The sequence below is a fragment of the Corvus moneduloides genome, chromosome 2, assembly GCF_009650955.1.
Source record: "Corvus moneduloides isolate bCorMon1 chromosome 2, bCorMon1.pri, whole genome shotgun sequence".
NCBI classification, from domain to species: domain Eukaryota; kingdom Metazoa; phylum Chordata; class Aves; order Passeriformes; family Corvidae; genus Corvus; species Corvus moneduloides.
The window spans coordinates 55,663,612-55,680,046 of NC_045477.1; the positions used below are offsets into that span (position 1 = coordinate 55,663,612).

Below are 16,435 nucleotides of genomic sequence, written 5' to 3' on the forward strand. Positions count from 1 at the left end.
TGCCCAGAACTGAGGTGCTATTGCCAGGTAGGAATAGCAACTGGATAAAAATTAACTTTCAAATAAAAGCATAGAATTTATTGCTGACTTTAGTACCAAAACACAGTTAGGGGTATTACCCCTACAATTTGTGCCAGACTAGTAAGATGATGTTGATTTACAATCACGTAAATCAGCAGAGCTATGTTGACTTCTTCCTCTGATACCCTCCTTTTGTTCTAAAACCAGAAGACATGCCAAAACGAATCCTATTTTGCTCTTGTAATTTATTTTTCTACAACTAAATCTCAGCAAGACCACAACTTATTTTACAGAGTTGGGCGTGACTTCTTTTTTTCTAAGTAAGTATGTTATGCAAGGGCAAATACTATTTTAAAGTGTCACTTACCGACTGCCAAGCGAGAGACTCCATAATTCGATGTTCACAGTGTTCTAGATGCTTTATCATTTCCCGTGTTAGGCTGGGCTCCGCTCTAATAAAGCTTTCGATCACCTTGTAGAAGTCAAAAGCTTTTAAATCAAATACATTGAGAATCCATGGGAAAGACAAGTCTGTTTCAGCACTGGTACTGTCACTTTGTGAAGCATTTCCTGAAGGGAAAACAGACTAAAATTATCACAAATTCTACATTCTTCCACTTTTGATCTTTCCTCCTTTTTCTATTTATTGACTCATTGCTGGCTCAGACATTTCAGGGAGTTGCTTTTTGCATTTTGGGCAGTTTTTTTTGCTATTTACTCTATTTTACAGATTAGAATAGATGGTAATAATTATCACAAAGTACTGGACTCTAGATTTAACTTACTGCCATACGTAGCCATGACAACCTCAACAGCACACGCCAGAAGAGATGTGTGGAAGATGTTATCATTCAGAAGTTTGCTGAAGAGAAAGGAAGTTATTAGTACTTGTCCCAAGACTTAAAATAGCAGACTTAAATAACAAGTTATGGGTAAGTACCTGAAATTCTGCACTGAGAGGCGCTCTTCCTCCTGAAATAAATAAATCAGACCAAACTTGTGAATATTCTTAGTATTTCTAGATGTAGTGCCAGTGCTGAGATAGCAGTACAAAACTTACCGACTTCAGCATGGACTCCATTACTCTGTAATACAGACGCACCCCAAGCTTGTACCTCTGTTAGAATGAGAAATTAAGGAATATTACAAGATGTTTTAACACACTACAACAGGCAGACTCTCGTGTTTTAACAATCCAGAACATTCCAGTTTTTGACAGAGCCACTATAAAGAAGTTACGGTCCCCAGTTCCACTTGCCAATAACATTGGAGAGGCCTCAAGGAGTACTAAGGTGTGTGACTACCCCAGCCATGTGAAGATTTAACCAAGTGTAACAACATGAACTGTGCTCACGTTGATTCACGCTAACAGGATAAAAAGCAGGGCTGACAGACAGGAAGGAGACTGTCGAGTACAAACTTGGTGGGATTTACTTTCCAAAATCCTTGTTGAAAGCACAGCTGCCCTCCTGATTTTATAAGGAAGTGAGTCACCTTTTGCAGTTTTAGGCCAAGTTAGCTTAATGAATGCAAATATATGTTTCACTTAATGTATTTTAGCCAGCAATTTTCCCGTTCTTCAGTAAAGTGCTTCCAACATACTTCCATCCAGTTCCTTATATATAAAGAGGAATTTGTTAAATACTATCTTTACAGTGCTTCCTCAATTTGAAAAGAATACTGTTACTTTTTACCTTTACTGATCTGCACTGAATAAGGATGGTCAGTAAGTCAGGTCTCACATTAGCCAGTGCTAACTAACAGTTCAAACAAGTGATACTCAGCCCAAATACCTACCTGTGAGCCAATTTCAGCCCATCCTTGTCCAACTGCTTCAGCAAATTTCTTTTTGAAGATGTGGTCAAAACTTTCCACTCTTTTCAGGATACTATCCTTAGGGTTCACTGTGCAATTCTAATAAAGTACATGAAGCAAATTAGGGGAAGGAAGGGCAAAGAAAAGAAATTTTACTTCAAAAACATTTTAATCATTTAAATGATTAAAAGTCCTGCTTCCCTTTGTAACACCTCTCAATAAGGTCATCAACATAAATAAAAATGGAGTATTTAAAAGAGTGCAGTACACATTTTTCACTTTTTTGTTTCCTGTTTATACCCCCTTTTATTTCCCATTCAGTACATACATAAAAGAATTTTAATTTTTAGCTCAGTAACTAAAGTATTTAAGCACTTATAAAGGTTCCAGTACACAACAGTTAGAGAGAAGTGCTTTCTACAATGAATGATGACATTTAAACCAACCCAATAAAAATTTACTCCTTCAAAAACAAGTGCATCAGATCTACAGGTGTATATTTTGCTTCAGTGATAATTTCAAGAATCTTACACAAATCCTCTTTGTAGTCACTTACATTGAAATACATGATGAGAGTATCTGATGGTTTATCAGTTGCTGAGTTTAAAATCATAATCAATTGCTGAATGTTATTCATTGCCGCTCTGGAAAAACACAATAAAATGCATAATAACCATTAAGGTGGGCTTTACAGCTTCCAGAAACTGAACAGCAAATCCCCACACAATAAAAATTATGATTTCAGTTCTCACTCCAGTTATCAAACTGTTGAGAAAATCTATTGCACTGTGCTAACTATTATGAACTCTAACAATGCAACTTATTGAATTATTTACATACAGATTATGATAATTTTAATAACCAAAAGAATGGCTTAACACCTAAGAAACAGTTTGATTCTTCAGTGATATTACTTCCTGAATTTTTCATTGTCGTTTTCGTTTTTTGGTTGAATTTTGTGTGTTTGTCTGTTTGAAATTTCTGTACCACCTAACCTCAATTTGGCTCATATCACCAGTCAAACAAGTGCAAAACCAAGAAAAACATGTTCAATCATTACAACTGTAGCAGTGCAAAGATGCATTTTTCTTTAATCTACTTTTCACAAGGTATTGGTGAAATAAATCACGTCTGCCAGAACTCTAGTAATGACAAGGAAAAGCATCAGAACACTGGAAAAACATAAAACGAAACACATACAACACATCCTCATTATGCTTTAAACTAGTACTTACACCCTTTTTATATACTAATTTCTACATAAATGACCAGATACAAATCCACTGATAAAAATTATTAGATTGTCTCAGTTTCAGGGGGCTTTAAAGAAGATTCTATGAGTCTAAGTTCAGAAATACAACGCTGTAAGGTAATTCAAAGCAATAAGCATGATGCTTTCAGCATATCCTCTACAGAGTTCTGTTTAATCAGGGACAGATAAGGATACACTCGCCACTCTAAGTTGGTGATCAAAACTTTGCTGCCATCTACTGACACTTGTGGCTTCATGAAAAACAGTTACTACAGCCCAAAATCAGTGCTGGTGAATGGGCCTTCACATGAATTGCCTTAAATAGCATCAGTTTTGGAAAACTCAGAGCAAAGCCCAGGTGTGGATGGAGAGAATCTAAATATCACTACACTTTCTCTCAAGATCAAAGTTGGTTTAGCACATTTAAAATTTTTACCAATGCAGAAACTATGTACTCCTGGACTTTCTTAATGTCAAGAACTTTAAGGAAGCATCTTTGCCACTGTTAGAGGGCTTTATATCTACTACAAATAAAAAGTGTCAATGATCAGAAGTACAGAATGGTTTATGGAAAAAAAAAAAAACCAACAAAAACAAGCCCACAGTTCCTTAAAAATTAAAACAGACTACCCTAAAGATGAATATTTCTAGCTACAATATTAAACAAAAGAACACATTTAAGAGAAAAACTCATACCGAACAGGAGTCTGTGGAAGCATAATATTGACTTCCTCATCTGAATTGTTTTTTAGTGGCGTCCTCTCCAACTGTGAGCTACAGAAATGGAAAACAAACTTATGAAGAAAAAATACAACTCAAAAGACAAGGTTTTCTATAAAGACTTACCAATCTGAAGAGAAAAACATGTAACAGATTTTTAGACAATCTAGATGTCCAATCACTCCAGTTGTTTAAATTCCCAAGTAGATCTGCTTTGAGCAGGATGTTGGACTAGACAACCTCTAAAGTTTCCTTCCGAGCTTTTTTTCTTTTCTAGAATTCTATTTACAAACAGCTTAATTTATATGTAGAGATAATATTAGCTCCATTTTAATCCAATTTTAAATTAGTGTATTTTCATAGCATAGATAAATTCAGACTCACATGGTGAGCCCACATTAAGTTATAGAAATCCTGAATTGTCAGAAATTGCTAGTGTTTAACTGTAAGACTGAAAAAAAAGATAAAATCAAACAATCATAGAATGGTTTGGGTTGGAAGGGACCTTTGAGGGCCATCTAGTCCCATCCACCTTCAATGAGCAGGGACATCTTCAACTAAATGGGGTTCCTCAGAGCCCTGTCCAGCCTAATCTGGAATGTTTCCAGGGATGGAGAATCCACCATCCAAGCCATTCAGTGCCAGCTGGCTTCAGAGCCATAACACAACCTCTGGCACATCTAATCAGCTAGTATGACATGCCTCCTCCTCATGATTCCTCAGCTTTTCCCTGGCCTTGCACAGAGTAAGAGTTAGAGCAGAGCTTCCAAATCATTTTGGGCAGAGTCACAGTCGCATGTTCTCTAATTATTTAAGTGATAATATAAAGCAAGGCTGCTGCTGCCAGAAATACCTTAGCTGAACTACAAAGCTAGCAGGTCAACAGGATACAGAGATCTCCATTTATAACACAAGGGGGCAGAGAGCAACACAAGTTCGCATTTTCTATTACAGAACGAGAGCAGGAAATGGCAATATTACCATGCTATGACGGCAGGCTGCAGGGTTTCGTCGTGGGTCAGAAATAGTCTTGCGTCTATATCTTTGTTTTTGAGATAGAGCTCATCATACTGTTTCAAGATAACTTCAACCTCAAAAAGATATTGAAAAAAAACCAAATTTATTTTACAGGAACAAGTCTGACAATTTACTGAATAACGTAAGTTACTCCTACCTCATGATTACAATGCTGAAATGCTAAAGAATGACCTTGGAGGTCACAAAGTTACTTCTTACACAACAGCTGAAACATACCCAGAGGGAAATTATTGTTTATAAGAGAAAACAATCCAAAATCATAAGAATTTTTTGAAGAAATGTAGGTATTGACACTGGAGAAACAGCTAGAGTAGGAAACAGACCTGCAAATCAAGCTAACACTTCCACGTTTTTAAATCTTTCCTTCCAGAAAAAGGGGTGTCTCCAAGAGCAGGAAATGTAAAATGCTTTTTTTAAGAACAGCTGTCAGGCAATTTGCTCAGTCCCTGTCTTTGTTGGTTTGGACAACAAGGCCTAAACCCAAATCTTTTTCTCAGTAGAAGTTTCTTCATTTTATATGAATATTTTTGCACTGGAGTAGTTCTTAAGAGACATGCCTATTGCTACAAAAATTTACTTGTTATTTCGTACCCACACTATAGTTTTTTTAGTAACTGTTAAAAAGTTTCTTAACTGACTAAATCCTGGATTGATATGACTTCACTTTGCATGGAAAAGCTTATTGGATTTTTTTGAATTTTTTTTTAATTGCTTCATTTTATTTTTACTTTGAGTGACTAACATTAACTGCAAGTCTGCAATTTTTTTATCTGGGCTTCCGAATCTGCTGCTGTGCTCATGCAGAAGTAGGCAGCCACTTCAATTATCTGCTCCCTGAGCCCTTAAACATTAAATGATGATGAGCTCTGGCACTGTTAGAAAAACAGGCAACAGTGCATATGAACCTAAATTAGTCCACTCTCAGTCCCAAGAGAAAGTTACAAATACTGTCCCCACACCTTTGCTCCTTACCCTCTTCCTTACCTTTGCCAAATGGATTTGCTCCAAATTGATCTCACATTTAAAACTTTGAGATTAGGTCTATTAAACCAAAGATTATATTTCAGTTTTCATTATCACTATTCTTTTTATTTAAGAACTTAATTATATTTTCATTTTTCATTACCTTCTTAATGGCTCATGCATTCTTTTCTTCTAAAGCATTTCCGTATTTCATAAATTTCTCAAAAAACCAGCAGCTCTTAGACAAGATGGCTGTACTGGGCTAACTCAGAAGAAAACTTCAGTCAAAAATAAGAGTTCTGTATCAATCGATTCATCAGTGCCTGATAAAGCCTGACCAGCAAACACATGGTAAAGACAAACAAAATACCAACTTTAACCCTCAAGGGCTTTTCTTGCTTTGGAAAGAACACTGAAATCTTTCAAAAGCTCAGTGTTTTTTTAAGAAAAAAGTCAATTTAAATTAAAAACCCACATTACTAGCTATTATAAAATAGCTAGTAAAATTAAAAAATTTAAATTAAAAAAACACATTACTAGCTATTGTACTGATGATCTCATCCATGATTACTGGTTAGCTGATTACATGTATGAACCAACTACCTCTGAAATACAGCTCTAACTTTCTGCTCTGGCACTCAAGGTTAAGGAGCAAAGATCATGTGACTGTATTTTTCTTCAAATGCAACATTTTGTAAAATTTTCACCAGCAAGTCCTTAGGCTAATAATTTTGATATTATGCTTAAGTTGTGCAGCCTTGGATGAAAACCCTCTGATTCAAGAATAAGCTGTAAAATGACCTTTGCCTGGAAGTTCATATAGGGTTTCCCAACTATACGTACACACATAAATTGAAAAGTCTAAACAGGCAACTGATACCCTGAAAAATTAACTTAGGAAGAGATTAAGATCTTTAGTGAGTCCTGTACTTTGTTCCTCACCCAATACACTATGAAACTGAACAGAAGATACTCTTGGTTGAACCCTGCAGACTCATTGCTCTGATCAGCTTCAGGGATGCTTATTTTCAGGTTACCACATCTACTGGTGACACACAGCTAAACCTACTCTTTTAAGAATGATGAATGTAAACACACTGCAAGAAGTTACCCATTAAAATGCACTCTGGATGCAATTGCATAGAAGTAGTCTGCTGCATCCAGGCTACAGCTCAGCAAGATGAAAGTAATTCTGCACAGACACAGCAGTCCAAACTCTGCCAAGTTGTGAAACTGAGACTAATCTTTTGGATATCTTTCCAACAACACTACAATAACATGTCTCATTTATATTTAAATTAAGGTGTGTAATTTAAGACTTTAAGCATTTATTGAGTGACTTCAGAAACCTAATATTGTAATAGTTGTATTTTAGATGAATGGCCTTACCAAGGTCATGGATATGCAACTCTTGTGTTTTGCTTTGAGCAAAAGCTTTTTGCTTTGAGCAAAGCTTGGTTTAGCCTCAGGAGATTCATTTATTAAATTCAAATGTATAAGCTAAATATACTTTACGAATACTGGAATCCCTGCTAACCCACATTCCTGAAAAACAGTTCATTTTGCTAAACAATTTTAGAAGAACCTATTAGAACTCCATCAATGGGTAAAGGGCATCTTAAGTAATTTGGCATGAAGTTAAACACTGTTGTTGAACTGTCTGTATTGAGTTTGCATGGCAAGGCTTTGGTAGCTGGGGGGGCTACAGGGATGGCTTCTGTGAGAAGCTGCCAGAAGCTTCCCCCATGTCTGGCAGAGCCAATGCCAGCCAGCACCAGGACAGACCTTCTCTTTTGGTCAAGGCTGGGCCAGTCAGGAATTACAGTAGTGCCTCTGTGATAACATATTTAAGAAGGGAAAAAAGTTATTACACAAAAGCAATTGCTGTCTGAGAAAAGAGGAGCGAGAATATGTGAGAGGAGCAACTCTGCAGACACCAAGGTCCATGGAGAAGGAGAGGCAGGAGGTGCTCCAAGCTCTGGAGCTGGAATTCCTGCCTGTGGTGCAGACTATGGTGAGGCAGCTGTGCCCCTTCAGCCCATGGAGGACCACGGGGATGCAGAGGTCCATCTGCAGCCTGTGGAGGAAACCCACACTGGAGCAGGGGGATGTCTGAGAGCAGGCTGTAACCCCATGGAGCAGGGTCCTGGCAGGGACCTGCAGACCCATGGAGAGAGGAGGCCACGCTGGAGCAGGTTTCCTGATAGGGCTTGTGAGCCTGTGGGGGACCCACAGTGAAGCAGGCTGTGCCTGAAGGACTGCACCCTGTGGGAGAGTGACCCACAGCAGAGCAGTTCTGCTATGGACTGGACTCATGCTGGAGAAGTTCATGGAGGACGGTCTCCTGTAGGAAGGACCCCCCCACTGGAGCAGGGGAAGGACTCCTCTCCCTGTGCAGTGGGAGGAACACGTGATAAACTGACTCCCCATCTCTTGGCAGTGCTGATGGGGAGGAGGTAGAGCCTGGGAAGGAAGGAGGGGTGGGGCAAAGGTTTTTTTAACATTTATTTTACTTCTCATTATCCTGCTCTGATTTTGTTGGCAATAAATTCAATTAACATCCCTAAATCAAGTCTGTTTTGCCAGTGATGGTATTCGGTGAGCAATCTCTCTCCCATCCTTTCCTAAACTCAAGAACCTTTGGTTATATTTTCTCTTCCCATCCAGTTGCAGAGGGGAGTAAAAGAGTGGGTTTGGTGGGTGCCTGGCACTTAGCCAGGGTCTACCCACCACACTGTCTTAAATTCCTCCACTTACCTCTGGTAGTCCATTTGAAGCTACAATACCAGCAGAATTCAAGAAAGGAATGAAGCTTGTGAAATACACATTTTTGACCTTAAAAAAAAATTAAAAATATAACATTATCAAGGTAGAGAGTCAGCCATGCATACATTGCTTTTGCATCTTTAAATCAAGAAACTGAGACATTTCTGTAATGCATTGTGGTTTGTTTTCAATAAAGCAAGAATGAAGCTTGTTATATATCCAAAACACAATGATATGTCAGCATGCAAATGCAATCCTTTGCTAGAATATTAAGTGATTAAACTGGAAAAGAACTGCACTCTTTTTAGCCCTCTCATATTTCTGCTTCCATCATCCATCTGGATATTCAAAAATCAGTCCTTTCTACACGAAAATAGATTTAACAGCAAAGGAAAAGGCAAATGGGGTCTTTTAAGATCTCCCACAGAAGCAATATGCTTTTTGCATACATTTTCTTGTCATGGGATACAGCTGTGAAACCCCATCAGAGCAGCCCTGCATCCATATGCTACATGCTGTGATCAGCCTGTTACTTCATATTGTATTCTTCACAATTCAGTTACCCTGGCAAAATTATCACCCACATTAAAGGGCTTGTTTGGGGTGGTTTTGTTTGTTTTTTAAACTACTGACTAGAGAAACTATAGAAGGTATTCTCTCTTCACTACAGAAGGTAGCTACTTGACGAAGAGTTAATGTGGCACAAATAATGACACTTTTAAAAAAGACCATTTAAATAAATACATATTCCAGATGGAGTCTAGCAGCAAGATCTATCAGACTTTAAAGTGCAGGCATTACCTCATCTAAATTACAATCATGCTCTTTACAAAGGATTTCAATAATTTTTGTATCTGTATCAAGCTGCTTTGCAGTACGCGAACTCCTGTTCTGGCCTCTTCTTGGAGTGCGAGCTGAACCATTTACAGTCACTGCAGACACAGAAGACTCTAGAAAGATATTCAGAGCCATCACAAGGTTAGAGCCAGCTTAAGAAAGATAAATTTAAGTTATTAAACCTAGAAGATTCTATTTCACATATACTTTTTCAGGTCTTCTCCTTAAACACATTTTCTTTTTCACCCATTTACCTAGGTGAGAAACCTTCATTAGGGGAGATATATATCAAAAAAAAGTTAATTTTTGAATTCCTCTATCAGTATTTGGACATTTTGTTTTTAAGAAGCTACTCTACACAGAATACAACAGCACTCTCTGCAGGTAGCTTTAAATGAGAATCGGTTTTGCAAAGCTAGGAAAGCCTTATCTTTTCACAGATGAGTTACTATTTTTTCTATTTTTACAGAAGTATAAAACAAGAAGCTGAAGGACAATAAATCAGTGCAGGACTTAAGTGCTGGTAGGAACCTGGAATATGGTCCTGGAGGGAATTCCTCCTTTCCCCAAATGCCCCCAGGCATACAAGCAGAAACAAACAAGTCCACCTTGAAGAAGATATCAAAAAACTTTAATACAGCAAGGTAAAAATATTTCATTTTGCTAAACTCAAAATAGATGGCCTCAGTGGCTGAAATATGCAAATTATATTAATAACATACATTAATATGATTAAATATTGTTGGTTTAGACCTGACACTGTAATCAGCACGCTGCTCTCACCTGTAACTTTATTTGCATTTGACAACTGTTCTGAGAAACTCTGACAAACTACACTGCAGGGCTGGTTGCATCAATCCCCTCAGCCTTACTCAGATCATAAACCTTGACATCATTTATTACAACACGAAGCCTCTTGGTCACGAGGGTTTGGACAATACATTGTGTTATTTTCTCAAGGAATGCAGAGCTCTTCGACAGTTCATACACAGCTTCGCGTTAGAAACCCAGTGCTTTGCACTTAGGACAGTGATACCCATATCAGCAATGTAGTGTCAAGTGGTACCATTTTTTTTTCAACATATGGTGCACAGAACCAAACTGTTTCTAATAATGAGCTCCTATTCTGCACAGTTTCACTATGAAAAAATAAATCAGCATGAACAGAATTCAAAACCAGGTAGTTTCAATTCAGTGGTTTTTTAAAAGGATCTGCTTTTTAACACTGGAAATAAGGAGCAGCATGTATGTCTGTCCTACTAGGAAGGACAAATTTAAATTCAAAATAGTATTGGAGGAAAGCAGGCATCTGCTTGTCCTTAGTCCATCCTTTCCCACCCTTTATTCACCTTCACATTAGAATAAAAGCAAGGTTATTTGTTCTTACCTGCAACAAATAATCACTAGGTCAGATAAATATCCTCCAAAACATGGAATTTTAAGAATATAGTAGTGAATACCTTATCTATTCTATGACATTACAACCTAGGTGGATGTTTAGTTGCCAAAGAAAGAAATAAAGCAAATAGATTTAGGCTAAATATACTAGGGTTGCACCTTAACCCAGCAGATGATAAACTAATTAGTAAAGAAAAAAAGTGAGTCACATCCTGTGGCTCCAAATATTTCAGTATATTAATTCCACAGCTTGCGGAATAAAATTGTTAACTCAAATAGAATTCTGTCTTTGAAAGTTGCTATAAATATTTACTTTCTCTACCCTTCTAGTGAGGTTTTCCAAGTTTTAAGTATAAAAACTTAATGGATAAAAACTTACTGCTATTCTACTGAATAGAAGTTTCTATAGAGAAGACCCATTATATTTTTACTTAAAATAGTGACACTTCCAATAGCAAACAAGATGTAATAAAAGCAAAGCTGTCTATATTTTACCTTTACTCTTGTATTTTGAGCTGCTATCCACTGTTCTATCCATTTTTTTTAAATATCTGTACAGTCCAGTATCTTGCACATTTCTGCTGTTGTGATGCTGTTACACATACATGAAATAAGAGTCATAGCACCACATTTTCCTTTTGTAACTCAAGACAAACCTAAATAATAGTTCTCAGTTATAATCTACCCAGAACCTGAACTCTTTTACCAACTTAAACCTGCTGTTTTAACAGGTCCCTAAACAACTTGTATGGGCAGAGGACATAGCAAAAATTATATTAAATATACTGCCACATTCAGGTAATTGAATTCAAACTCACTATTATCTAAATTGAACTAAAACAGAAAAAAATGCATTTTAATAAGCTTAAGAAGCTTTATGATATTAATTATGAATGTTAGCATGACTAATAGAAATTTAGTAAATTTACTTTCTACTTCAATGAACAAAAACCAAAAAATTCTTACTGTATGGTTCCTTGAGCATAGCAGGAGGTGACAGTTTGATAAAATAATCTAAGACACACAGCAACAACTGGAAAGAAATCACCAGGTCATCTTCCACTTGCAACACTTTACCTGAAAATATTTCAAAGGGTAAAGAAAACCTTTTTGAGATGTTTGACTTAATTTTAGCAGTAATTTTGAAAAACTGAAAAAAGCTTTGGAAGTTCATATAGTAAAACACTACCACTAGAATTCAGGAAGCATCATACGGGATGCCAGTGTTCTTTAAAGCCTATTGATTTTAAAACTCATGGCTCTTAAGTTCGTGGCTTTAGAGACAGCATACATACAAATAAAATTACTGTGCACAAAATCTTGCCCTCAGTGCTCAGTCCTGATTTCTTTTTCTTTTTACTGTAAAGAAATAACCTCTTATTTCTGTGCAATTCCTCATTACTTTCTTTTTTTGTGGTCTTATGCAAGCTTTTCGAAAGCTGCTAAATACTCAGAAAGCAGGAGCTGCTAGTATACAGTGAAGAGAAATTCAAAACATGCTATCACACTGTATGCTCAGCCTGTCAAATGTATATGAAATTACTTCAAAATCACACAAGTAATAGCATGAAGAGCACTTTTAGAGCTGCATTATTCCAGTTTTTCCCAAATCATGATTCATATGCCAGAGAAGATCTACAGGGCCATCCCACGACAGCGTGCATTGCCATGAAAAATTTAGCAAGTCGATAGTGATTTTGAACAGCTACAGATCATTACCTGTACTCCACTTACAAGTGCAATTTTTGTACTTATTTTCAATCAGAAGTAGCAAGCATCACCCAGGCTCTTCTGAAGCTCCAACTATTTTCTAGTAAATTTTAGCTTTCTTTGTTCTCAAGAAAAGGCAGGCTAAAAAAACTTTAGTAGGTTTTGCTTTATGCTTATGCTTGGAGAATTCTAGTGACAAAGCTCCATGAAACTCAGCTGATCCAAGTCCGATTTTGATATCGGGGATGCGTACACTTCACTGATAACACACACCTGCAGTAAGCAGCACTTGAGATACATGATTCACTCCTATTAGCAGGAGGAGTACAATGAGACAGGAGCTCCATGAACTATTACAAATGTTTCATCACTCAGCATTAACTGTAACTGATGCCTTTTAAAGACAGATTCATAACACTCAGAGGACATGCTTTCAGGGACTTACTAAAATACCTTATTATTAAATTTGTTTTATAAAACTATGTATATTTATAATATATGTAAGTCCATTTAAAAAAATGTGCCAGGTAATTATTTTTTAATAATTTTTAAACAATTTTAAGGTAATTATCCATTATCAAAACACTATCAGACTACAAAGCACCTCAGAATAGACTTAAATACAGAATGGCAACCTTTAAAGTAAAAGAAAAAAAAAAATCATAGCAATTTTAGAAAGCTTAAATATATATGTTTATATACAGAAAGTAGTATCAGTGAAAAGAACAGCCAAACTGCATATAAAGAAATAACACTAAGTAGTTACAAAAGCCAGGCAATCAAAACATTCTAGGTCTGCAAAATATTTACTTGTAATAAGGATACTAGTCTCATGCTGGACATGTAAAACAAACAAAGTCACTTCAAAAATATTCATCAAAATTAGTGTGTTTTAATCAAAACTCACCTTTTGCCAGCAAAAAAGTAATCCAGTAATTTTTTAGGACTAATACAGAACTGAGTTCAGCAGAAATCCTGTAGGGAAACAAAAATACTTTGCATTGATAGCTCTGTAATAATTTAAACGACAATGTTTGAAAACGTGCTTCAGTCTATGGAACTATTTAACAACATGCAACATTTCCCATATTGTTAAGTTTACTAAAAATCTCATTCCATTCCTTTTGTAATTAGGACTACACATTTGAAAAACCTAAGTCCTGGTAAAGCCGTTCAAGAATCAGGAAATGTCTGTAACATCCTCAGAAAAGAAAGTGAACGTAGACAATTCACTGAACTGCTATGAGCTGTTTTCTCTTGTGCCTTTGACTAATGCCCTATTCTCCAGCCACAGCATGAACTCAAGCTCATTCGAGAGTTGCTAAGGCATCTTTTAGTACACTCGTTTGTTGCTGGGATTAGGAAGCTCACTCTCCATCCACATATTCATTTCCACCATGCTGAGACATATGCCACTGGGTGGCAATACTTCGTGGAGGAGAGATAGACATATAAAAATATACTTATATATAAATACAATATAATACATATATACTTTATAGATACACTTCTATGTGTATACATATACACTATATATTTTTATAAAAATATACTTACATAATATATATAACACATATGTATAGCTCACATATATAGAGATATACAGATAGATACATAGGTAACATATATGATTTCTGCATCTCCCATAATCTCGTTGAAATTCAAAGTCCACACTAAATCTAAAGTAAACACATGACACTCTATAACTTAGGTCAGTCCTGAAGAGTTAAAAGATAAAATGCTATCACATTTTACATCTTGACAAACACAATTTAGGAAAATCAAACTTACTCACTACTAGGTTGTTCCAGATAAATAAGGCCACAAGTCCTACAAAATCAAAATAAATTCTTAGTTTTGAACACACTTCTGCAAGCAAAATATGCAATATCTTTGACTTCAATGTAGTTAAAAAATACACCAGTTCACAAAACAGAATTCTAACTTCTAAAAAAAAAAAAAAAATCTGACTCAAAGAACAGATTAACAACAGATCAACTATGGCCCTGGCAAGCCTGAAATAATGTTGTTTGCATATTTATGTCAAAGCTTAGACAGCAAACAATTTTAACTTGGTATAATAAAATTACTCTTTTCCAGAAAGACACGATTTGTACATAGTTACTCAGTGTTCTGTACAACACAGCAAAGTGTGCTGCAGCTGCACAAAACACTCTATAAAAGGGCATTTAAAAATCTTTAGTATTTCTTCAGTGTCACTGAAAGCCTTGTGGTGTAATGCTGCTTCCCAATTATTCTAGGTACATATAATTTCAAGAAAAAAATTCAGTTTATGGAAAAATAAACTAGGATAGATATGCCTTCATTCTACAAAGTACCAAAGGGTGATCTCCTACTACTGTCAAAGGTTATTTAAAAGATATTTGAGAGTCTTTTGTGATTTGGAAGGCAAAATGTTAAATAAAAAAAAAAAACCCATTCGATAGTAAACCAATCCTCTTTATATCTGTAAAAAGCCTAAAGTGAGTAGTAATAACTTGTCATGCTAGTCTTACTACTGTTTGTACTGCAACAAGGGGATTGTTTAACAAAGCATTGTGATAGTTACGGAGTAAAATGTAAGAGGTGTTTATTTAACGCATGTAAACAGCTCAATTTCACTGTTCTGCAAATATTACCACACACAGTTTAAATGGGCTCCTATAATACACAGTTTGAAAAATTCAAATACTTAAATGTTGATAGACAAAGAAATCAATTGCCAAATGAAAAAGCACACGCTACCTTTCAAACTTGCGGTATAGTGCAAATAATACATCGTATTTCTTTTTCAGCCTTGATACAGTGCTATCAACTTTAGTGCTTACAGTATCCATGTTAACATCCACCTCTTTCAGAAACTGAAAAAATGTGCATACACTGAAAAAAGAAAAAAAATACATTATCATAATTCATGAAAACAAATATTCTGAAATAGCTCTTTAAAAAGAGAAAATAAAAACACATCTACATGAAAACCCATTGCCTTACTTCACTAGACTCCAGCATGTTTTTACTATTATTACCAGTGACTGAAACCTTGCCTTGGGAAATTTTACTTGTTTACCTTGAGCCCCACCTATACGTTTCCAGACACAGGTATACTGTTCAGCCTGGCAGCAGAGGTATCTCATGATACAGGCTCTACTACAAAAGGAATATTTTCTTTCCTAGCACAGATATTATCTCTGGAAGTCAGAACTTGCTAACTAGACACACCTTTGTTCTTGCTCTGCTGGTAATACCACAAATATCCAACACACACCTCTCAGCGCTCCTGTTCTACTATAGAAACGCTCCTACTACTCTAAGAACATGAACCTTGGCTCCATCCATGTTAAAGAAAGACCTAGGAATGAGAACTGAGATGAATGCATTGAATTATATGGAATTTCAAGTCTTTCAACAGGTATTGGGGCAAGGAGATCTCCAACCTTTGGAAATATTATTACACATGGGATCAAAGCTCTCCCTACTCATCCATGTAATATTATGGCCATCAAGGAAGCATTTTGTTACGTTCATAACTGAAATGAGCAGATTGCTTAAAATTAAAAAGCAGGAAGCTATCAAATATATTCAACTATTTCAACTGTATCAAATATATTTTGATCCTTTATAATAATATTCTGAGAGACTTTTTGATCTTTGTCAGATTAAAGAAACAAGATACAAAACCAGTCAGAAGCTCATATAAGACTGGAATGGAATAAAAGATCTTTCCAATATATCTGAAGGCTCTAGAGGATAAGATGACTAGCAGAAAGCTCTGCCAGTTTGACCTCACAGCTGACAAAAAGGCCAGGGCTAACAGGCAATTGAGTATTGCTAAAAACCACAATCAGCAGAGTAACACCTTACTCTTTGAAACCCTAAGAGAAAAAGTCTCTCAGTTTTCAGCACAAGTTGGTCTGT

General features: G+C 36.2%; 1 protein-coding gene across 1 annotated transcript in view; it reads right to left on the reverse strand.

Moving 5' to 3' along the window:
- RB1 (RB transcriptional corepressor 1) overlaps window positions 1-16,435 on the reverse strand; it is a 71,310-nt gene that overhangs the window by 43,455 nt on the left and 11,420 nt on the right. Inside the window, exons 4-17 of the mRNA XM_032099749.1 lie at window positions 15,266-15,400; window positions 14,312-14,350; window positions 13,428-13,495; window positions 11,777-11,887; window positions 9,377-9,525; window positions 8,567-8,644; window positions 4,790-4,899; window positions 3,785-3,862; window positions 2,393-2,480; window positions 1,819-1,935; window positions 1,082-1,138; window positions 962-993; window positions 807-883; window positions 389-591 (exon numbers count right to left, since the gene is read on the reverse strand). Of these exons, the coding sequence (XP_031955640.1) occupies window positions 389-591; window positions 807-883; window positions 962-993; window positions 1,082-1,138; window positions 1,819-1,935; window positions 2,393-2,480; window positions 3,785-3,862; window positions 4,790-4,899; window positions 8,567-8,644; window positions 9,377-9,525; window positions 11,777-11,887; window positions 13,428-13,495; window positions 14,312-14,350; window positions 15,266-15,400 (1,342 nt within the window). The remainder of the gene's footprint in view (window positions 1-388; window positions 592-806; window positions 884-961; window positions 994-1,081; window positions 1,139-1,818; window positions 1,936-2,392; window positions 2,481-3,784; window positions 3,863-4,789; window positions 4,900-8,566; window positions 8,645-9,376; window positions 9,526-11,776; window positions 11,888-13,427; window positions 13,496-14,311; window positions 14,351-15,265; window positions 15,401-16,435) is intronic.